This window comes from Hyperoodon ampullatus (assembly GCF_949752795.1).
Source record: "Hyperoodon ampullatus genome assembly, chromosome: 1".
Lineage (NCBI taxonomy): Eukaryota > Metazoa > Chordata > Mammalia > Artiodactyla > Ziphiidae > Hyperoodon > Hyperoodon ampullatus.
In genome coordinates this window covers 205,052,746-205,076,667 of record NC_136914.1, presented here as the reverse complement: position 1 = coordinate 205,076,667, position 23,922 = coordinate 205,052,746, and the positions used below count along the sequence as shown (strand labels likewise).

The 23,922-nt window shown below is 41.2% G+C and overlaps 1 protein-coding gene across 1 annotated transcript in view; it reads right to left on the bottom strand.

Annotated features, from left to right (window-relative positions):
- SORCS3 (sortilin related VPS10 domain containing receptor 3) overlaps positions 1 to 23,922 on the bottom strand; it is a gene marked incomplete at both ends in the record, with an annotated part of 605,319 nt that overhangs the window by 269,208 nt on the left and 312,189 nt on the right. Inside the window, one exon of the mRNA XM_079708894.1 lies at positions 13,779 to 13,937. Coding sequence (XP_079565020.1) covers positions 13,779 to 13,937 — 159 coding nt within the window. The remainder of the gene's footprint in view (positions 1 to 13,778; positions 13,938 to 23,922) is intronic.

The following is a 23,922-nucleotide window of genomic DNA, read 5'->3' as shown; positions in this document are numbered from 1 at the left end:
TCTCAGACAGACACTGCTGGCTGCTGCTTCTGGCACTCAAGAGCAACCAAGGGAGGCATGGGGCAAAATGTCAGAAAAGCAGCCGAAGGGAAAAACCACCACAAAAGAAGGTCGTCATCCCCTCCATGTTACACCCTGGTGGCAATGCCTACTAGGGCCTCCCTTCTCCCATTCAGTGTGCTTGAGAAACAAACACCTCCTGTGTCAGGAAAGAAATGTGCCATGGGCACAGCTCACAGCCTTAGATATTTTTGCAGGCAATCAGACTATCGGATCAATGGTGTCCTTTTGGCTTTTGCCACGTCGGGATTATCAGGCTCCCCTTCTTCCTGTGACTTCTATGCAGTCACCAAGTCTGCTTCTATTTTCAAATCCCTCTATAATTTTCTCCCCTTTCTTTTCAACTCCAAAATTATTATCTTAATTTAGGTCTTCCTTATCTCTTGTCCAGGGACAATTTAAGATCTTTGGATGTCCTAAACACTGAGATACCTTTTGGTCTCTCTACCCCTCATGTACTTAAAAACTATAAAACAATAAAATAAAAAGTTTTCCAGTACACTGATGTGAAAATAGCTTTTTTCTAGATTTTTCTTAAAAGTTGAGAAAGCTTTCTCTAGAAAGTCAGATTTGCACTGAGTTGTAAAAGATAAAGGGATAACTAGATACAGAAGGAGAAAAGGACTCCCAGAGGGAAGTGTCTATGTCAAGGTATTCTGGGCTGAACCAAGAGGATACATTTCCATGTTGCATGAGTGAACAAAGGGCTTGGGAAAAGGGCTTGAAAGTAAGAGAGCATCCAAACTACAATGGTCTATGTGCTGAGCTGACTTTATCTTCCAAGCTATGGGGAAGCCAATGACGAATTGTAAGAATATGTATAACACCTTCAGGTCATTCAAACCTCTTTCTGTGAGATCTACTGACATTTTCAAATGCAAAGAGAGAACAAAAATCAAGCACCAAAAACAAAATCAAACACAACAAATCGGGCTTCCCTGGTGGTGCAGTGGTTGAGAGTCCGCCTGCCGATGCAGGGGACACGGGTTCATGCCCCGGTCCGGGAAGATCCCACATGCCGTGGAGCAGCTGGGCCCGTGAGCCATGGCTGCTGAGCCTGCGCGTCCAGAACCTGTGCTCCACGACGGGAGAGGCCACAACAGTGAGAAGCCCGCGTACCGAAAAAAACAAACAAACAAAAAAAAACAAAAAAAACTCACAACAAATCTAGCTTATATAAAGCAAACTGCCATGATTCTCAAAAATAAGTTTCTAGCAGAAATTTCTTTCAAACTGTTCCCCAGTGTTCTCCATGGCCTGGGCGCCATCTTTTCTCCTGTGCCCTCCATGATTCCCTAACTTAACCCAGGGTCAAAGCCCTTGAGACCTTCCTGACCAGTCTCAGGGACTCTCATGAGGTTTCCAGCCCAGGGATAAGCCTCACCCTCACTTCCTTAACCCCCCACCCAGCTTCATAGCACATCCTTCCTGGAGGATGGTTCCATTCCACTTGCCTCAGAAGCAGTCATGCTACACAGAGGAGACTCTTACCCTCTCCTTACACAGGGCATTACAGACCCAAAGGACAGTAAGACTTTCATCACTTAGCAACCTGGACATGCATTTATGTTATCGGCTAAATTGTATCCCCTCCAAATCCATATGTGGAATGCTAATCCCCAGTGCTTCAGAATGTGACTATATATGGAGATAAGGTTTTAAAGAGTTAAGTTAAAATGAGGTTATTAGGGTGGGCCCTAAAGCAATATGTTACATATAAGAAGAGGAAATTAGGACACAGAAACACACAGAGGGAAGACTTTGTGAAGTACAAAGAGAACAGCTATCTAGAAGCCAAGGAGAGAAGCCTCAGAAGAGACCAACCCTGCTGACACCTTGATCTCAGACTTCAAGCTTCCAAAACTGTGAGACCTTACATTTCTGCTGTTTAAGCCACCCATTCTTACAGCAGGCCTAGCAAACTAATACAATATGTGACAAGATGGGGAACAGGTTTGTGTTTTTTTTCACCATAACTCCTCTTTGGGGGAACTCTTCTTATTTCACGACTGCACGGATCAATGTAAAGAGGAGTCATCAGTATGACCTAGATGGCCTGTATTTGGATCTGTGGATGCCTGGGCTTCCAAGAAGTAGGTGCAGATAAGCAGAGGGTTTTGTCTGCTGTGAGACAGAAGACCCACTGAAGCCAGGGGAAGGTCAGTGAGTGTGTTAGTTTCCTCTCGCTGCTGTAACAAATTACCACAAACAGTGGCTTAAGACAACAGGAGTTTATTATTTTATAGTTCTGGAAGTCAGAAGTTCAAATGAGTCTCGTGGGGTTAAAATCAAGGTGTCAACAGTGTAACAGGGAAGAGCCAAATCTGACTAGATGTTGGATTTATTTCTTTTACTTTAATCTCTGCTTCCCGTTGCTTTTGTTCACTAAAAGGCTACTGTCTCTACATAATGGCCTGCCTCGGGGAACCCTGCCCCTCTGCCTGAATGCTAAACCAAAGTGCCTTTGTTCAGGGAAACATCCGGACCCTGTCCACCTGTGGATGGCTGCAAGAAAGAAGAAATTAATTAAAGGTGGACATCCCCTTCCTGAGGTTGGCCATTCCAGGGGATATTTGCAAAACTTATGGCCTTTTTACTTGACTTCCTCATCTCCTCCCCCTCTCTGCTCTATAAAAGAAACTGGCATCCAAACCCTGATAAGATGGTTATTTAGAGACATTAGTCTGCCATCTTCTCAGTCTGCCGGCTTTCCAAAATAAAGTCATCTTCCTTGCCTCAACACCGCATCTCCGATTTATTGGCCTGTTGTGCAGAGAGCAGAACGAGCTTGGACTTGGTAACGACAGGGCTTTCTTCTTTCTGGAGGCTTTGGAGGAGAACCTATTTCCTTGCCTTTCCCAGCTTCTAGAGGCTCCCTGCATTCCTTGACCCGTGGCCCCAACTGCAAAGAACATCATTCCAACATCTGCTTCTATTGTCACCTCTCCTTTTTAAACTCGTCTGACTCCCTCTTATAAGAACCCTTGTGATTACACTGGGCACACCTGGTAATGCAGGATACCCTTCGCATCTCAAGATCTTACCTTCCCCACATCTGCCAAGCCCCCCTTACCTTTTAGGGAAATGTATTCACAGGTCTGAGGATTCAGAGGTGGACATCTTTGGGGGAGGGAGCATTTATTCAGATTATAACAGTGAGGAAAACTAGAGGGTGGCACAGTCCAGGAGGAACTTAAGAACACAGAAATGTCCAAGGAGGTGAAAATTTATATGCTGTGGCCCCTGTCCTTGACCTCAGAAATCTTCCGCTACCACCACCAATCACAAAATGTTTGTCATAGTTGGTTACAGTTCCCCCCGGAGCAGACACGGAGACAAGAACTAAGTAGTTTATTTGGGAGATAGTAGAGCAGTAGAGAAATGACAGCCAATGGAGGGCAGTTAATATACAGTATGTTACAAAGCCAGCTAACTCTCTGGGCAACTAGAGTTTAATCCCATTGGGAAATTCTGGAAAAAAGTGTAAAACTCTTGGGAGTCGTTCCACATGAGAAGCGAGGAAACCATGGTGTCGCTACACCAAATTTTGTTGGTCATTGGCTGAGGGATGCTCCCACATGTTAATTCCCTGGTACTTCTATAGAAATGGGTAGAGTAGCCGCTAGAGCAGGGGTCCCAAACGGCCCCGAACCCCCCACCCCGGGTCGCACAGCACGTGGTGAGCGGCAGGCGATCGAGCGAGGGAAGCTTCATGGGCTGTTCCCCATCGCTCCCCATCGTTCACATTATGGCCTGAACCACCCCCCCCATCCCACCCCACCCCCCGTGGAAAAACTGTCTTCCATGAAACCTGTCCCTGGTTCCAAAAAGGTTGGGGACCGCTGCTCTAGAAGCTTTGGAGGAAGCCCGCCAGCAAAGAAATGCAAATCTTGCAATCAGAAGTCAGTGGGAGCATTTCTATTACAATGGAAATACCAAATGGACATGGGCAGGACATCATCAGTGTCTGCTAAAATTAGATTTCTCATGGAAATCAGTGACATGGCTGAGTTTTGCATCCTCATTGATGTGGGGCTGAAATAGTCCATAAATATGAGGTAACAGCTGACATCTGGATTGCACAGAGAATAAGCACCAACAGAAAGCGACTTCTGTGCTTGTCTTACACTTTATGCCTATAAACCGGTCACTACTGCAACCCATTCTACAGTCTCTTCCACTGAAAAACCAGCCCTGAACTCCTTGTTTTCTGGCCCCCGTTCAGGACTTCCGTAGCGTCCCGTTTCCAGTATTTCCCTGGTCCAAAGTTAATTTCCCCCTCCTCTCCCACTCCCACCGCATTTGGCTTAGACAGAACATCCATCTACAGTGCTGCACATCTCTACTGCTCTTTTGAGTAGACAAAAATATATTGGATAGAGCTTCCCTCCACCTACTACTTCCTCCCTTGATTAAAAAAAGAAAATTAAAAAAGAAATTACAAAAATAAAATCCCCAACTGTTATTTTCTCCTTTCATTTCACTCCAAGTCCTCAGCCCTTCCCCTTCATTCTCAGCCATAAATCAGGCATTTCTGGAGTTTCCATGTCCAAATGCACAAGGACAATATGCATGTGGGTACTTTTAAGTAAGAAATCAATGTTCTATAATTTAGTTTTCTCCTCTCACATTAAACCTGCCATTCTTCACATAATTGGAGTGATAAATGCAGAGTCAGACTTCGTCTTCCTGACTTTAATACCTATCAGTACTCCAAATGCAAACAATTGTGACATTCGACTTTATAAAAAGTACCAAGCACACCAACTTCGCTTAATTAAACCATTTAAAAGTTGCTTTTGTTACATTTAATGAATGATATATTACACTGCAATGAAACATGCAGCGATACAAATACTTCACAATGCTTCCAATTAAGACTCACTTCACTTATGCCAATTGACAACACAAGTGTTCCACACTTCATTCAGTTTGTGCATTTTAAATGAACTGGTTAGTGAGAAGGGTGCTTCTTTGCTAATGAGTTTTGTAATCAAGGCATCTATTTTAATTTCAAATTGGCTAGATTGGGGGAAATTGCTAGACTAAATGACTGGTACTAATTAGGATTATAAAAATATTCATCATGCCATGGAATTAACATGGGGGGTCTGATTTTCCTACATTTGCATACAGCTTGAGTTTTGGGGGAAAAAATCTTGACAAATTGTCTTCTCTTTAGCAAATTGAACAAACACTATATCTGTTTTAGCCCTTCTTTTCATTTAAAGCATAATACATATTCATGGTTTGTAAATGAAGTTAAATGATTACCATGTTAAAGATGTCTCCATAAACTTCCTTAAAAAACCCAGATTATAATATTACCTATATGAATTGCAAAGACTTGTTTAATCTACATGTTAACCCAAACACTGGAACAAATGGATGGGAAAAGTGTGCAAAACTGGATGAAACCTGAAGAAAAAAAAAAAACCAACTGCTTTGTTGTTTATTTTCTTCCAGAGGCAGAATTACCTAGTCCTATGACCTATCATCAGGAAGCAATTTGATGGCTTTCCTACTCAAGGTTCCACCTCGGCAAGTGCCATCGGCTGAGGGACGTGCTAGAAGGAACTAGATTCATCTGAAGGTCTGGTCTCTGCCCAGCTGATTTTGTCGTCTCACGAGTACCATGTTCTCTGGGGTTAAGGTTCAATGTAAAGTGGCCCCTATGGAATTCTGCCCTGAGGTGGTGGAAAGTCTGTCCATCTACTAGCCAGAGCGAGGTGTGGTGGTCATAGTGGGGGGGTCTCAGCCAGGCTTAGAGGAGCAGGCCAGGCCCCTCACTTTCTGGGTGACCTTGACCAGGTGGATATTGCCTTCAAGAATCATATGCTCACCTGTAACTTGGAAATAATAATACCCACTTTGCAGATACCGATGCAGATTCAATGTAACCATGTATGGAAAAGCACCCATCAGTGCCCATAGACAGGAGATACTTAATGACATATATCTCCATTTCTGAGAAGTGCCTATATGTTCAACACCGAGTAACGAAACATGGGGAGCGTAAGAGTCACTAGGCGCAAACTCCAATTCATTGCGTATGTCTGCACCTCTTGGCTCCAGAGTATTTGTTTCCATTACAGCTGTCAAATCAAATAACCAAATGCTAATTCAATTTTAGGATATAGCCACAAATTTCATCTGAAAAATCACCAGAATAAAGCGCTTCCTTAACATCCATCTCTAGTGCATTCTTCTAAATAATAAAACCTCTATCTATCACTGAGTTGTAAATAGTAAGGATTGAGGTTTTTTCCAACAAGAATACTTCCTGTTAGGAGAAAAAAATAGTTCCTAGAGTTTCACAGTTCACAAGGGACCACAGTGAAAAGCAAAGCTAAAGAAAAGAGAAACGTCAGACTTGTTATATTCCTAGTTAGGGAAATTTTCCTCTACGCCACATTGCCTCTTGAAAATGTAGTTTAATAGTGACTTGAAATGATTTTACCTAAATTGACCTTATTCACTCCTAAAACCTTTTTTAAGATCACTGCCTTATAATTGAACATAAGCTATGTTCAATAAGCTGTTCAAGGTAGATTACTTTTCAGAATTCTTTAATCATAAAATTCATCTATAATGAAATAATACAAAATTTTAAAAACAAATGTTATTAAAAAGCAAAAAACAAACATAATTCCATCATCTTAAGATAACTCAGGTAATGTTTGGGAATATTTCCTAACATTTAAAAATTTTTCTCCTTCCTTCCCTCTTTGCTTCCCTCCTTCCTTCATCTTATTTTATTTGTTACATACTTGTATTCAAGGAGCACTCACTTATTTAATATGAATCATGTATGAATTTATATATACATATAATGTATGCAATATGAGATATACATGTATTAAATAGATATTAATATGTATCCATGTTGCTACATGGTCATCATGACCACCATTTTAATGGCTGAATAATATTCTGGCCAATGTATATATCCTGATTTAAAGTCCCTTAATATTGGGCCTTTAGTAAATTTCTGTCCAGATTTTCCCATTATGAGTGACTCTGATAAACATTATTATGCTTAAATCTTTTTGGTATTATGCAATTGGTGCAGTCTCAGAAGTGAAGTAACTGAATCATTGGATCATATTTATGAATATGTGCATGTCTTCTGATACATGTGGCCAAGATGTTCACCAGGAAGGAAAATCCATTTGCATGACCATCAATACAGTTTCATAATATGAGTTTCACCATAACTTTGCCAACATTGGGTATTTTTCTTATGGCACAGAAAGGAACACATATTTAAAAATACAACCTATTAATTTTAAATGAGCATCTTTTGAAAGCTTCCTTATGAATTCTCTGGATTAGTTAGACTTACTGAACATCAATAATTCTTGCCTTCGGCTTAGACTAATTCTCTAATGTTAATATTTTTAGAAGTCTCCTTCTCTGTCATTTACCTCACTTGATATCTTCCAACCTTTCTTCCAAAGAATTCATCTTGTGTCTATTTCTTCACCAGTTTAGCCAGCCATAAATCATCTGCATGAAATTAAAAATGACCCAACTGATAGCAGTCCCACTGTGGGTGGAAGGTAATGACTGAAAAAGTGCACAAGGGGGATTCTGGGATTCGGGTCATGCTGTGTATCTTGATCGGGGTGCTGTTTCCATAGGTGTATTCAGTTTATGAAAATTCACTGAGCTCATGATAGGTGCACTTTTCTGTATGTATAGTACACTTCGACTTAAAATGTTTAAAGACTGACCTGACTTTAAAAAGCCAGGTGCTATCATACCAGGGGGAGTGGTCAAGGTGGAGGCAGAGAATGGAGGGAGGATAGAAGGTGTGACGAGGTCACGTGACTGGGCCGTAAGTCCAGAGAGACTTGCAAAGGAAGCAATAAGCAGAAGAACTCCTAGTTCCAACTGGAACACTGGAAACCTAGGGTCAGAATTAGGCAAAGGGATCAGAGTTAGGGACCCTGGGCAGCAGTGTGAGCACTAAGGACCAGTGCATGTGTCAAGACAAGGTCACTCCATATAGGAAGGGGTGCAGGAACACAGAGAAAAAGGTTGCGTTCAACCAGAGGAGGCTGCATTGCGTCACCTCTTGCCCACCTGTAGCTGTAGTCACCTCTTTCACCAAAGTATCAATTGCCACGCCTGAATTTCTACCCTGAGAGCATAACTGCTTTGGGAAAAGTGTTGCTGGGAAGAGGTACCTGCGTATCCTTCTTAATACATATATACGCTGCATCTTCCATTCATTATTTTAGCAAATGTTCTTTTCCCTGACAGAACTGTGACAGGTTACCAAAAGGAACACATAGGAGGTAGAGGCAGGGAACTTAAGTCTGGGACATGACATAGAAAAAGCAGGTTTAGGAGGACAAAGGCCACCAGATCCATATTTTGCTGAAGGTTGTTCCTTTGAGCTCGCTTTCTCGCAAGCAAGTAGTGTTGCAAAGCCTGGAGATTCTTACTGCGCCACCATCACTGACTGCAAGTTAATGCTGTACATTAAACCAGTTTTGTCATTCAGAACTCAGCTCAAATAGGTTAATTCTAACATCTGAATAACACAGTGGCTGTGCCACCTTTTTAATACAAAATAGGGCCATTCTTGCTTGGCCCACTGTTTTTGTTTTCAGCTTCAGGAAAGTGGCCTCATGGAAACTGGTGTTTCTATGGTGATGGAGATAACGCATTTCTATTGTACTGATGAGACATCTGTAAGATCTGTGTGGGCTCCCCCTAGGTGAGTAGGCCTATGGATTTTTCTTTCTCTTAAATTATGCACATATGATTTTACAGGCACAGAAGAGGACCTAAGGAAAATGCAATGTTTTTCTTTAAAAAAAAAAAGGCACCCTCAGTTCTAGTCTTATTCCATGGGAAATAAGCTTCAAAACCATGAGCATCCCTAGTTAATCCCCCACAGTTTTGTCCCCACCAGGTGGGGAGCCAGGAAACCTGCTCCTGTCAATGGCTGCTGAGGAAAACTACCATCACCTGCTAATCCTGGAGGCTCTGAGTGCAATTACATTTCTAATCTGAGGGTTTACATGAGAATATAAATGAAAGGAACAGCTTCATTTGTATCCAGCATTCTAGAAGTACAAGGTTAAACTTCCCTTTGAATTTTCAGGCCCTCCACACACCAGACACACCCTAATTCACCAGTGCCCTGCTCGTGTGTGGCAGCACCAGGTAGGGTCCCATCAGGAAAACCTACCTGGAACCACTGCCATCTCCTCTGCTGCAGACCCTATTTTGCCAGGGACCCGACTAAAATTGCATCAGCTTCCTAACCAGCTTGTCACTCTGTCAGCTACTATTGAGCTTGGCGGGTAGCCAGACATAAAAGAAAAACAAAAACAACCACCAAAAAAACCCCACAGTTGCATACCCACCTCCCTCCCAACTACCATAACAGCAACCCTTCATTATGTGTGCTAGTGTTTCAGAAAGTGGTTTTTACGTTGAAATGATGGGCAATTCTAGACCAGTCTAGCCCAGAAGCATATGAAAAATAATAGAGTCTGAAATCCCATTGAGATCCTCATCTCTGATGACTAGAGCAGCTAGATTTGTTAAAGTTTCATTTTGTCAAGAAGATAAATGATAACAGAGAGCTCTGCAATCCCACCTCTCATGCAGAAAAACAGCTATTTTCAACTCTCCATCTCCGTGGAAGCCCCCCTGTCCAGGATGTATGCATCTGTAAATACATAAGCATGTACCCATTTTTTTAAAAAAAACTATACTGAGTCTTTTGTCAAAATGAGGGATGTTTAAACACCCAGCTTTCTATAGCTATGAGAACAGCACCTATCTCTTAAGAGGACTGCAATGTCCTCAAAACGTATCTCAAAATCTTTCAAAAGTTCTCAGTTTCAATAAGATTATTGAACCATCCAGCTAATCCAAAACATCACAATGTGAGCTGTTTCGGTCACCAGCAAGGAAGTAGCCTGATTGAAACAAAAGAGAATCCTGCTTCTTAAATAATGGGTAAATATACAGCTCTCCTAAGATGTTCTAGAGCTTTGGTTCAGAGAGGAGAGGAGAGGAGTAACTTTTATTATTTCCATCTGGTCAACCATAACCTATTATTTCTGCTATTTTTTTTAATCTCAAAGATTTTTTATAAGGGCTTCAGTGGTGGCACAGTGGTTGAGAGTCCGCCTGCCGATGAAGGGGACACGGGTTCGTGCCCCAGTCCAGGAAGATCCCCGCGGAGCGGCTGGGCCCGTGAGCCATGGCCGCTGAGCCTGCGCATCCGGAGCCTGTGCTCCGCAACGGGAGAGGCCACAACAGTGAGAGGCCCGTGTAACGCAAAAAAAGAAAAAGATTTTTAATAAAACATCTCCAAACTTCTTATACCCAAGAAAGAATCTCTTGTTTTTACTAAGAACTGAGTCAGTGAATATTAAAATGCAAGATGGCAGGAGAATCTGTAAGGCAGAGGGGAGCTGGCATAGTCCTGTGGCAGGACTCACTGGATGGCCAGAATAGAAGGACTTGGTCAAAGGCCCAAGTCACACTGAGCAGGACACAGAAAGGACTTGGCTAGATCGAGACACAGCAGAATTGGAGAGGCATGATCCTTCAACAGGGTCAAGTGCAAGGTGCATTTGCCCCTACCTCCATACCCCTTCATAGCTTTGGAAGTTGGAAGGCTTGGATCACTTTCACCCCCCACCAGGCCCTGACCAGTACAAGCGAGCCATGTTTCCCAGGTGATTCACAACCTGCCATACAGCAGCTCAAGGAACACAACATCATGTGCAGCTCTCAACTTCTAGACACAATTTTGTTCTATCCAGAAGGTATTTCCTTAATTCTCCAGCAGTGCCTTTACCGAGTAAGAACTCCTAGCAAGTCTCCTGCAGCTTTGGGGTAGCAATTTGGAAAGTAGAGCAATTGGATATTGTCCTTTTAAAATATTATTCAATTAGGTCTTTTGTAATACATACAACTAAAGAGGCAGCCTTACCAATTCTAAAGAAATGGCTAGTGCATTTCATCAAAGGCACAATAATGGAAACATTGATTCACTCCTGGCCACAAACATCTCCCTTTGATGCTGCAGTTACCTTAATACTAGCACTTTTCATTTTCTCTAGAAGAAACCAGCACCTCAATACATTCACATCAGAGAAGGCAGCAGTCTGAAGTAAGACATCTGTATATCAATCTCAACCACCCTTGCATCTTCATTTGCTGCTCCGTAGCATCCCTCTCCTTGACTCTAAACCAATAAATTACCCTGAAATAAAGAAAAACTCTGCTGTAAACTGGATGCCTGGATGCTGTTTTATGGCATCTCTACAAATATTGCCAGGGGCATCATCAGCCTCCTCACAGCATTTATTTAAAAGAGTGGCAGGGCACTGGTTAGAAACTTTATGGACCTAAAGAACACTCAGCCACTTCACACAAAAGATGTCAACAAGAAAGAGAACTTAAGGAAGAATACATCCGGAAATGTGCAGTGTGATTAGAAAAATCCATCGGCTCCCACTGCCACATTTCCAAATATTTTTACCAAGTGAAAAAGCAACCACCGAGTCAGAAAGTATCTTGAATGCATTATATCCACAAGGGAACTTCACAAGCAATGCCGTAGATATTCTCAGTGCTGTGGAGTTGGAGAAAAAGAAGAGTTCTTCTATAGACACACAAGGTATATTGCATTTGGTTTATTAACCTCTTGGCATGAGACGTCTGTTGCCTCTAACCTAGCTTGTCTCTGCATAAGTAAAAACATGGGTTAAGGGTTCTGAGTTTCATCTAAATAAATTACCATACCATTTAACATCCAAATGATTTTTTTCAATGCATCTTCAAAATTCCTGGCTATACTAAGCATCTAAACTCACAGACTATCTGACATTTGGCTAAGTCTTTCATACAATATCCACCTGATGTCATGAAAGAAATGTATTTGCAATGGTTTTTGCTCTGCAAATGTCATGTGGGTGTCCTTAGGGAATTACATTTAGCACCTGGCGCCTACCATGAGGCTCTATTAATGAGAGATATAAAGGTTATGTTGAAATTATTGTTTAAAGGTGCTGACATCTCACACACATGCACACACACACACGCACACACACTCATTTACAAATTATATATTCAAATATATACTGAGGAGCAACTGTTTCAGGACTTAAGAGAGAACAGAGAGAAGAAACTATTTCAACCAAGGTTATTCTGTAGATATCTCTATGCAATATAGTGTTCATAATTATCCATTTCCTTTCCCTGATTGAAACATTGTTACATAATAGTTTGGCTTCAAACACTGTACTAAGGTTCTGGAGAAAGCAGGAAATACAAAGAAGAATTAAGTCTCTTAGGTATAAGCTGATCAGCTATAAAGGGCTCATTACCATAGCACCAATGCATTCATCCACTAATTCATTTGCCTGACAAATACTGATGATCAGTATTTGTTATAACTGTGAGTGAAACCAGACACCGTCCTGCCTTCCTAGAGCTTGCAATCTAGTGAGAAATGCAGATGATGCCAAATTCACATCAGTCAATAGAAAATCTCAACCGTGACAGGTACCCTTGAAGGGAAGGGTGCATAGCCTTACGAGAAAGAACACCAAGGGGGATTTAACTTTATCAGGGGAGTTAGGGAAGACGTCCTGCAGAAGTGATGCTATATCTGAGATCTGACAGTGAGGAGGTGTACTTTAGGGAAGAAGATCCCAGGCCCAGGAAAGGGAGCAAGGGGGACAGCTGGGGCGGGGCGGGGACTGAAAGATGGCCATTGAAAGGGAAGTGCTAACAGTGAGTCAGGAGAGAGAAGGAGGGACCAGACCAAGTAGGTGCTAATAGAGCCTACAGAGGACTTTGGTCTTTTTTTCTGCGAGTAATGAGTAAATGCTGAAGGAGTTTAAGCAAAGGCATGAAATCAAAAGATCTACATTTGGGAAATATATTCTTATATTATTATAGTATGAACACATACTACAGGAAATAATAAGGATACCTCCTAGGTTTGCAACTAAATGAGTACAATTAGGGAATACTGGAAGAGAACCAACTATGCTGGGGGAAGGTCAAGAGTTCTTCTTTGGAATATGTTGAATCGAGAAGCTTTTGAGATATACAGGAGACAAGGTCAAGTACACAGCTGGATGTATGGATCTGAAGCTCAAAGGGAAGGACTCATTGGGCTACTCTATCTTGGATGTAGTTTTAGAAAACAATGAAATGGACATGTTTGAGGCTTCCCTCCCTTTGCTAAATTGAGAACAATGGTTATATTCCAATTCAAAGCAGCAGGTGTGATGGGATATTCCTAGACTTGGAGTCTGACAACAAGCATCCAAGCCCTGGCTCCTCCAGCTACTAGCTGAGTGCTTTTGAACAAGCACCTTAGCTTTTCTGCACCTTTGTTTACTATAGTCTCCGTAAAATTATTATGGATATACATTTCCTACTTACAGCACAAGGCTGTTTTAAAGGTCAAATGAGTAAAATCACAGAGAAAACTATCTCAAACCTGTGAAATGACAAATAACGTTGTCAATAAATGAAATATATCTGCCTGCATATTTTGATATGAAAGACTAGAAAGGAAAGTTAGTTAGCTGCAGACACAATCAACTTGGTTGGAAGGATACAATATCACTGAATCCCCTCCAACATCTGGATTGACTAAGCAAGTGCTTTTCACCGGGTGGTACCTGAGTGACAGGACATGAATGAAAGCAGTATTTGTTCACCTTTTGATCCAGACTGTAGGCCAGCACCCAGTCCTCTTGCTTGGGGTGAAAGAGCAGACTCTGGATATAGAAGGTGAGCCGGTATTTCTGATAGGTTGCCCCTTCATCTGAGCTGATCAGTATGCTGCTCTCCATCTCAGGATCACTGAGAAGCATGATCTAAAGAAAGGGGAGAGGAGAAAATATAGACAGAGTCAGTAGGAGAGAATAAATACAAGAAATTAAAGCATAAATATAAAGTCATCTGTACTTGTATATCACAGCACAGAAAGGGGCATCTGGGCCTCTAGATGAAATATTGGTATTTTTCTTTCCCAATTTAGTCCCTCATTGCTGAATTGAGCTAAAATACTGTTCAAGGTCAGGTCTGCATACAAACGAGGATTCAGTTTTTTGAGGTCCTTCTTTTAAATACCTTCATTTTTGATGTTTGTACTTGTACTTTTTTTTTTTTTCGTACGCGGGTCTCTCACTGTTGTGGCCTCTCCCGTTGCGGAGCACAGGCTCCGGACGCGCAGGCTCAGCGGCCATGGCTCACGGACCTAGCCGCTCCGCGGCACATGGGATCTTCCTAGACCGGGTCACGAACCCATGTCCCCTGCATCGGCAGGTGGACTCTCAACCACTGTGCCACCAGGGAAGCCCTGTACTTGTACTTTTAAGTACTGGAGGTTTATTCCTGTGGTCCTCTGTCCCCTGACCTCAGGACCATCACACCTTGCCCCCTCATCTTCCCTCAGTCAATTCTCCATGTCACTCTCCATCACGCTACTGCTCTTCCTGCTCTTTAGTCATGAAAGAGATCCCACTGCTTTGTTCTTTCTAAACTGTTTTAGTGATTTAATTGATTTAAGTGGTTTCATGACCCCTTTGCTCTAGATGTTTTCCAAAGCACATATCCCCAGAGGCCTTTGGGACAGATACTGATGCTCAGGAAAGTTTGTCCTCCCCAAGCCAAATGGACAGAGTGGTGTAGTGAAAAGGCTTTGGCACCTGAAAGAGCACATTCAAGTATCAACACTTCTCGGTCACACTGTCACCTTGAAAAGCTACTTAACCTCTGGAGGCCTTGGTTTCCTCAACAATAACTGGGTCTGACAATACAAGAACTGGCTCTGAATGCTTGGCATAGTGCATATTTTTGACAAGTGATAGCTATGGTTACTATCGACCTCTCAGGATTTATAAGCCCTTCCAGTCAGTGCAATTTGACTTCTACTCACAGGACCTCAGTGGCATTGGTCTCACTAAAGGTGTGAGTGATTTTCTAGTATTTAAATCCAATAAACACTGAGATACTGAGACCTAGCTGTCCCTTAGTTAAACACTTAGCAGTCTTTGTTACCACTGACAATTCCATCCTTCTGGAAGCATTTTCTTCCAGGGGCTTCTGTAACACCATACTTCTCTGGTTCTCCTTTCTACCTCTTTTGAATACTCAACTTTCTCTGATTACCCTTATAATATGGCCATTCCTCAACCCTCAGTTTTGACTTTCTTCTCTTTTCACTCGACACACTGTTCCTCGGTGACCACATCCACCCTCACTTTTATTTATTGTTTTCATTACCACCTTTCTGGGGACAACTCGTAAATTAAATGTCAATCTGAGGGCTTCCCTGGTGGCGCAGTGGTTGAGAGTCCGCCTGCCGGTGCAGGGGACACGGGTTCGTGCCCCGGTCTGGGAGGATCCCACATGCCGCGGAGCGGCTGGGCCCGTGAGCCATGGCCGCTGAGCCTGTGCTCCGGAGCCTGTGCTCCGCAAGGGGAGAGGCCACAACAGTGAGAGGCCCGCCTACCGCAAAAAAAAAAAAAAAAAAAAAAAAAAAAAAAAAATGTCAATCTGAGGTCTCCTCTGAGTTTCAGACTTGAAAACTCAGCTGCCTGGTGCCTTCTTCTATTTGGATGTCTCACAACACCTCACACTCAGCATGCCCCAGGATGTACCTCATCCAAGCCCTCCTCCTCCCCAGTGCTTCCTGGTTCAGTGAGTGTTTCCACCAACCACCCATCCCATGTGAAGCCAAATGCCCAACACCATCCCTAACTCTGTTTTTCCATTCACCTCCTATAATTAATTAGTCTCTAAGCTCTGCATATTTTACCTACTAATTAACTCTAAAATCAGATCCGTTCTCTCCCTGCCCATTGTGATTGCCTTAGTCCAAAATGTGACCATCTGTGTACTGGATTCCTGTAAGACACCCCTAGTCACTCTCACAGCTTCAACCAGTATCCCCTCCAATTCACTTTGCACACTGTGGCCAGAATAATCTAAAACCATTCAATGGCTTATCTTTGATCTTCCTATATTCTAAAATTCTTAAAACAGCCTGGTATGATCTGCCCCTTGTGTATGTGTTTGGTTCCATCAGCAACAAAGCCCTTTTGACCTTTATCACCCAGCTCAACCCAACTTCTTTGAATTTCCAGTGTTTGCCCAGTGACTGAATGAACAAAAGAGTTTATTTCCTCTTATAATTTGTCCTGTCTTGGGCTGTACCACCACCAGTTATTAGGGCTACTGTTACACACAGTCTGCACCATGGGGTCCAAAGTACCAAGTAAAGTCAAAAAAAAAAAATGTCCATACCTTATAAAACTATTGAATACTAGGATTTCTTTTTTTTTTTTTTTTTTTTTTTTGCAGTACGCGGGCCTCTCACTGTTGTGGCCTCTCCCGTTGTGGAGCACAGGCTCCGGATGCGCAGGCTCAGCGGCCATGGCTCACGGGCCCAGCCGCTCTGCGGCATATGGGATCCTCCCGGACTGGGGCACGAACCCGTATCCCCTGCGTCGGCAGGCGGACTCTCAACCACTGCGCCACCAGGGAGGCCCTGAATACTAGGATTTTAAAAATTTACCCATAGTATATATTAGTATTATGAGGTAAGCTTTAAACAAATTCAATGCCTTTAACTGCTAAGATTCATAGTTATTTTCCTCTTTTATTCCTTTATAGCTTCCAAGACAAGTCAACTTTCTTTTTCTCAAATACTTGCTTTGGCTTCACTGAAATAAGTTATTACTAGTTATCAGCAAATTTCTGAGAAATGGATGCAGTATAGTTTTTCTTTTTTTTCATTCATGTGTGAATAATCTAGGGGAAAAGCCCTTAGATGGGTTATTCATAGACAATAACTTTCTCCTCCCTTGGCACTGTGAAGGGCAGGGACTACTGGTAAAAGCACCCCTGCTGCCCTTGAAAAAATCTAAGAGGATGCACCCATGCTCCTTGCAGAGTTTGCAAGGACAAATACACAGGGAAAGAATGAAGCTTTCATAACCACCTTCTCTTGCTTCCCAGCACGTACCGATGAGCTACATAACAGGCAATGAAATCATTTCTCCCCTGGTGCAGAGAAATTAAACTGCTTATTTTATGTAGGTATAAAGAAGCTTCATGCCTACGATTTTAATTGGAAGGTAAGACCAACATCATAAATGAACTTTATTTTATATACCATGAGTTACAATATACTGAATAAGGGTTACCATCAAATATCTAGTGCAATGCACTCTCTTTGTCCAGCCCTGTTTCTTCCTGCACACACACTACATACTTGCATACACAAACACACTAATCCGCACACAAATGAGGCATATATGTGTGCACACATACGCTTACACATATATCACTGTGGCACATATATGCATGCACACGTACAGAAATACACTTATATATAAGGTGTATTGAGATTGTGTGTTGGTTTTAGGGTGCTTTTGTTGTCAAGAGGACATTTTTATTGCAACCTTTCTCTGACATTCTCATCAGAAATCCTTTTGTTTTGCATATACCCTGAGAAAACCATAATTCAAAAAGAGTCATATACCACAATGTTCATTGCAGCACTATTTACAATAGCCAGGACATGGAAGCAACCTAAGTGTCCATCCACAGATGAATGGATAAAGAAGGTATGGCACATATATACAATGGAATATTACTCAGCCATAAAAAGAAATGAAATTGAGTTATTTGAAGTGAGGTGGATAGACCTAGAGTCTGTCATACAGAGTGAAGTAAGTCAGAAGGAGAAAAACAAATACCATATGCTAACACATATATATGGAATCTAAAAAAAAAAATGATTCTGAAGAACCTAGGGGCAGGACAGGAATAAAGACACAGACATAGAGAATGGACTTGAGTACACGGGGAGGGGGAAGGGTAAGCTGGGACGAAGTGAGAGAGTGGCATGGACATATATACACTACCAAATGTAAAATAGATAGCTAGTGGGAAGCAGCTGCATAGCACAGGGAGATGAGCTCAGTGCTTTGTGACCACCTAGAGGGGTGGGCTAGGGAGGGTGGGAGGGAGACGCAAGAGGGAGGGGATATGGAGACATATGTATATGTATAGCTGATTCACTTTGTTATACAGCAGCAACTAACACAACAATGTAAAGCAATTATACCTCAATAAAGATGTTAAAAAATATCCTTTTATATACTTTGATATCACTGACAGTGTCTGTATTCAATCCTAGTGTCTGAGAAGAATGGAAGGAGGGACGTAGAAACCTACATGTTTTGGATTCCTAACCTGTGCTGGGCACTTAACAGGGTATTTTATCGAAACCTGAAACAAATTATGTGACATATCATTACTTGCATTTTACAGGTAAAGAAACTGAGGCTCAGAGGAGGAAAGCAACTTGCCTATTGCCTCCTCTGATGGACTCAAATGCCACCACGTCCTGCCACGCACATACTAACACTAATGCTTTTCTGGACCTTGAAATCTTAGCACTTTGTGCTTTACCAAGGGACAAGGGAACGTCAGAGAAGCAGCTCTTTATTCTTTTTTAAGCAACTCTAAGAAATCCACATACAAAAAAGCAGTTTCAAGAAAGCCCCTTTCCTCCTCTGACTTATATCCACCTTTGGCCAAGAGGACATGAAGAATTAAATGAATAGGAATCCAAAGGAGAAACAGAATGCTAGCGCTAAAAAAAAAAAAAAAAGAGAAAAAGAAAAAGAGGGAACCATAAATTAACATAAATAGAATCAGAAAGCAAAGCCTCAGCAGAAGTTAAGCCTCAAGGTAAAATATGTATATTGTGTATGAATCTACGTAACTACTTCTATAACTACATATATAAAGAAAATCATCCCATGTTCACCAAGATTGTTAGTGGGAAGAAGGGATTTCAAAGGTAAATGCCTAAGAGGGCAAAGCAGGTAAACTAAGTCAGCAAAGCAGATAAAGCAAAACAAGGAGTGGTAAGAACTATGCCAACATGGAAAGTACACACCTCCCCTTAAAACGTTTAAAATGAGATTGTTACAAAAAAATTTTTACTCACATTCAATATGTCTGTGGACTGAATTTATGAAATAGGAATGTGACTCTTGGCATAGTTATGACAGTTTGATCCTACAGACCCAAAGAAGTTTACAACCCTTGCCTTTGAATCTTTAATTGCAGGTATATACATATAAAACTTACGGCAATACCTGTTAAGACACCTGTGAATTCTGCATTTATGTGATTTTGCTAATATGAACAGGGAAGAGTCCCCACTGGAGATTTTTTGTTTTGTTTTATTTTGCTTTTGCTTCAGTTTGCTTTGATTCTTTATCTAGCTTGTCCTGACACAAGATCTGCAGTGGGTTTATGCACGTGCTGGAAGAGGAGAAGGGGGTCTTTCATTTCGGGTTGAGCAGAGTTATTAATGCCATAGGCTCTGGGGGAAGGTGTCTTGAGTTCAAATCTTCAGTCTGCTACTTTATGTGTAAACGTGAGGATATTACCCAGTTTTTCCAATCAGTTATCTCATCTATGAAAAAAACAGATAATAATTATCTCTAACTCACAATGCTCTTGAGAGGATTAAATGAGATGAGGATTAAATGAGATAATGATTAAAGAGCTTAGCACAGGGCCTTAATGGCTAAATAAACATGAACCTGGATCTATAAATCACCCAGGATAAGAGCACAACTGAAGTCAGAAGTGATGCCAAGCAGGTTGGAGATTTGGGGATTATTTGCCTCCCTCTTGGCTCCCTGAGTTTTGTAGGTAAAAACCAAAGGGATGGGTGGTGGGGGTAAAGGGGAAATGCTGTTCAATGGGTATAAAGCTTCAGGCCTGCAAGACGATCAAGTTCTAGAGATCTGCTATACAACTTTGTGCTTATAGTTAACAATACTGCACTGTGCAATTGGAAGAGTTTGGTAAGAGGGTGGCTCTCACGTTATACATTTTAGTACCACAATTTTTTAAAAAACGTGAAAGGATGAGGGAGAACAAAACTACAATTTACACTTATTTTACATCCCTAGTAACATTTTAAGAAAAACATACTCTATTAGCAAATAGCAACACCGCCAAAATGAACACCAATCAGTAGGTAATTGTCAATTCACTAAATACCATTGCGCTTTGAATGACCACTCTCATCTCTTCAATGGGAGGCTCTGGCCCATGAAGGAATTAAACACACCACTGTCTTAGGGGTAAGAACCTCATACAGCCTGTCTCTATGGATTTGGGCATTTATGGTACATGAATTGTCTGTATCTCAGATTAGAGGTGGACAAGTTTTAGAGTTTATCAACATACAGATGCTACAATATCATTTTTTTTCTTTCTTTTTTTGGACCCGTAATTCTTTTTGTAGGAAATTCCTGGGAAACTTGAATAATGGTGGCCCTAATTTTAACGATGTGTTGCAAATTACAAAAGACACAGATGTAAGTCAGGAATCAGGCAAGGCTTTGCTTCAGCAACTTAGATTTTCAAAAGCCTATAAGCTTATTTGTGTCTAAACCAGTCAAACTTAGTATTGAAGATGTCAAAATCCTCCCCAGAAATCTTTCCAGAATGCCCACCTTCCTGCTGCTGGGTGAGTCTTATAATATCCAAATTGTAACATTAATGAACATGTTAGTTTATTCAGTTGCCATGCTCTGTTTCTCCTGTGTGCAATCTATAAAATGGGGTGAAAGCTATAGGTTTCTCAGCCTCTCACTCTGCCAGAATCCCAGAAATGCAAAGGAAACAAATTGTAGTTCAGTGCTTTGAAAACAGTCTTTGAATAGGAGTAAGTAGATTTCCTCTGAATAGAAAAGGAGAAATGCTATAATTTACTGTATAATTGAGTCCTAATGGGAGACTCTTAGCACAGTTAGTGCTCAGTAAGAAATAACAATAATATCAATACAAGCTCACAAAGAATATAAGAGATATTCTTTAGGCTGACCCCTAAACCTACTGACGTAATCGATATGTTGTTGAATATTGACTTACACACAAATAAAGCCTGTTACAGATAAGGGTCTTAATCACAGTATAACAATATACCAGTATTTGCTCCCCACTGCCCATCTATCTATTTATCTCTCTACCTAACATCTCCTCTTATAGCAGAAGTTATAGCTGGCAAGAAAGGGGGTTGCCCTCAGGGGACATTTAGCAATGTATGGAAACATTTTTTTCTATTGAGTTATAATTAACATACAATATTATATTACTTTCAGGTGTACAACATGGTGATTTGTATTTTTATACATTTTGACATGATCACTGCAATAAGACCAGATACCATCCTGTTACCAAACAAAGTTGTTACAATATTATTGACTACGTTCTCTATGTGTACATTACATCCCCCATGACATTTATTTTATAGCTGGAACTTTGTACCTCTGATCCCCTTCACCTATTTCATCTATTCCCCCTCCCTGGAGACATTTTAATTGTCACAACTAGGGTCAGGAAAGAGAGTAACTGGCATCTACTGGGTAGAGGCCAGGGATGCTGTTAAATAATTACAATGCACAGGACAGCACTGGACAACAAATAATTATCTAGCCCAAAATGTCGACAGTGCTGCTACTGAGAAACCTTGTTACAATATTTGTGCATTTATAAGTATATATATATGTATACACACACACATATATCTTATTTTGGGAAAAATTTGTAAACTACATATGCATTTTTCAGGTAGAACATCAATTCATATTTATGTTTACATGCAAGTCCCTTTCACCCATTAGTATTTATACATGCCATTCTCTTCACCAAGATTAGACTTACCACCTTTCCACTCCAACCCATTTTATTAAGCATATTTCTACCTGTCCCTCAGAATTTAACTCAAGCATCACCAGTAAAGCAACAATCATTGAGGCCAATCAGGAAAAAAATATATAAAAATCCCAAATCAACAACAACAAAAAACAACTCAATTAAAAAATGATCAAAGGACTTGAATAGACATTTTTCAAAAAATATATATAATATATATCTGGTGAGGATTTAGGGAAATTGGAACCCTTGTGCATCGTTGATGTGAATTCTAAATGGTGCAGCTGCTATGGAAAACAGTATAGTAGTTCCTCAAAAAAAAAAAAAAAATGGAATTACATATGATCCAGCCTTTTCACTTCTGGATATATGCTGTAAAGAATTGAAAGCAGGATCTCAAAGAGATATTTGTACATCCATGTTCAAAATACCATTATTAACAATAACCAAAATGTGGAAGCAACCCAAGTGTCCTCTGATGGAAGGATAAACAAAATGTGGTATATATATATATATATATATATATATATATATATATAATGGAATATTATTCAGTCTTAAAAAGGAAAGGAATTCTGACACATGCTACAACATGGATTAAACGTAAAGACACTGTGTTAAGTGAATAAGACAAACACAGTATGATTTCTATTAGAGTACCTAGACTAGTCAAATTCATAAAGACAGAAAGTAGAAAAACGGCTGCCAGAAGCTGGGGGAAAACGGAGAATGAGGAGTTGTTGTTTAATGGGCATAGTTTTACCAGATGGAATGAGCTCTGGAGTCTGGTTGTACAACAATGTGAATGTACTTCACACTACTGAAATGTACATCTAAAAATGGTTAAGGTGGTAAACTATATGTTACGTGTATTTTACCACAATTTAAAAAAAAACGCAGGGCTTCCCTGGTGGCGCAGTGGTTGAGAGTCCGCCTGCCGATGGCCGATGCAGGGGACACAGGTTCGTGCCCCGGTCTGGGAGGATCCCACATGCCGCGGAGCGGCTGGGCCCGTGAGCCATGGCCGCTGAGCCTGTGTGTCCGGAGCCTGTGCTCCGCAACGGGAGAGGCCAAAGCAGTGGGAGACCCACGTACCGCAAAAAAATAAATAAAATAAATAAATAAATAAATAAAACATAAAAATAAACGCAGAAAGAAAAATATAAAATTAGATATGAGATGAGATAAAACAACTTGCTAAGGAAATTTGAAAACTATTCAGACATATGAACACCATTCATTCAACCATTATTTACAGAGTCTTTACTTTATGCCAGGCTGTACTATAAAGACTAGGATAAGAGCAATAATCAAACCAAACGAAAAACCCTGCCCTCAGAGAACTTGCATCCTAGTGAGGGGAGAACAGACAATACACAAACAAAGAGGTAAAGTATGTAGCTTATCAGATGGTGACGAGTCCTTTAGATCAAAATAAATCAGGAAAGGAGATAGGAAGTACTGAAGGGGAGGGTCTGAAATTTGAGTAGCAGGGTCAGGAAAGGCCTCACTGAGAAGGGGACATTTCAGAAAGGATGTAGGAGTCCACTGAGCTAGAACAGAGCGAAGGAAGTAGAGAGTTGAGCATGGGGGCAGTAGGTGATATGAGCACCCTGGCTTTATCCCAAGGGATGTGGAAAGCATTGGCGGGCTTCGAGCAAGGCGATGTAGGCTATGGCTTGTATTTTGATCCTTTAACTCCAGCTGAACAGAGCATTGTGGGAGGTGGGGAATAGCAGGTAAAGAATCAGAGAGACCAGTAAGAGGCCACTGAAATGATCCAGGTGGGAGAGGCTGATGATGGAGTGCCGTCTCAGTTACTGAGATGTGGTCCATCTGTGGGGATAAAGGAAAAGTCAAAAAGGTCTGCTTACAGATGAGCTGTAGGGAGTAAGAGAAAGTGAGGGGTCTCATTAAAAAATAAAAAGTTTTATACCTGTATGTTCATTTCAGTGCTGTTTATCATGATCAAAAATTGGATATAACTCAAATGGTCAGGTAGGTTTTTGGCCTGAACAAGTGGGAAAACAGAATTGCTTGTTTATGAGACAGGAAAGCTTATGGGAGGAGCAGACTGGGGGCTTTGGAGATGAGGAATATGAT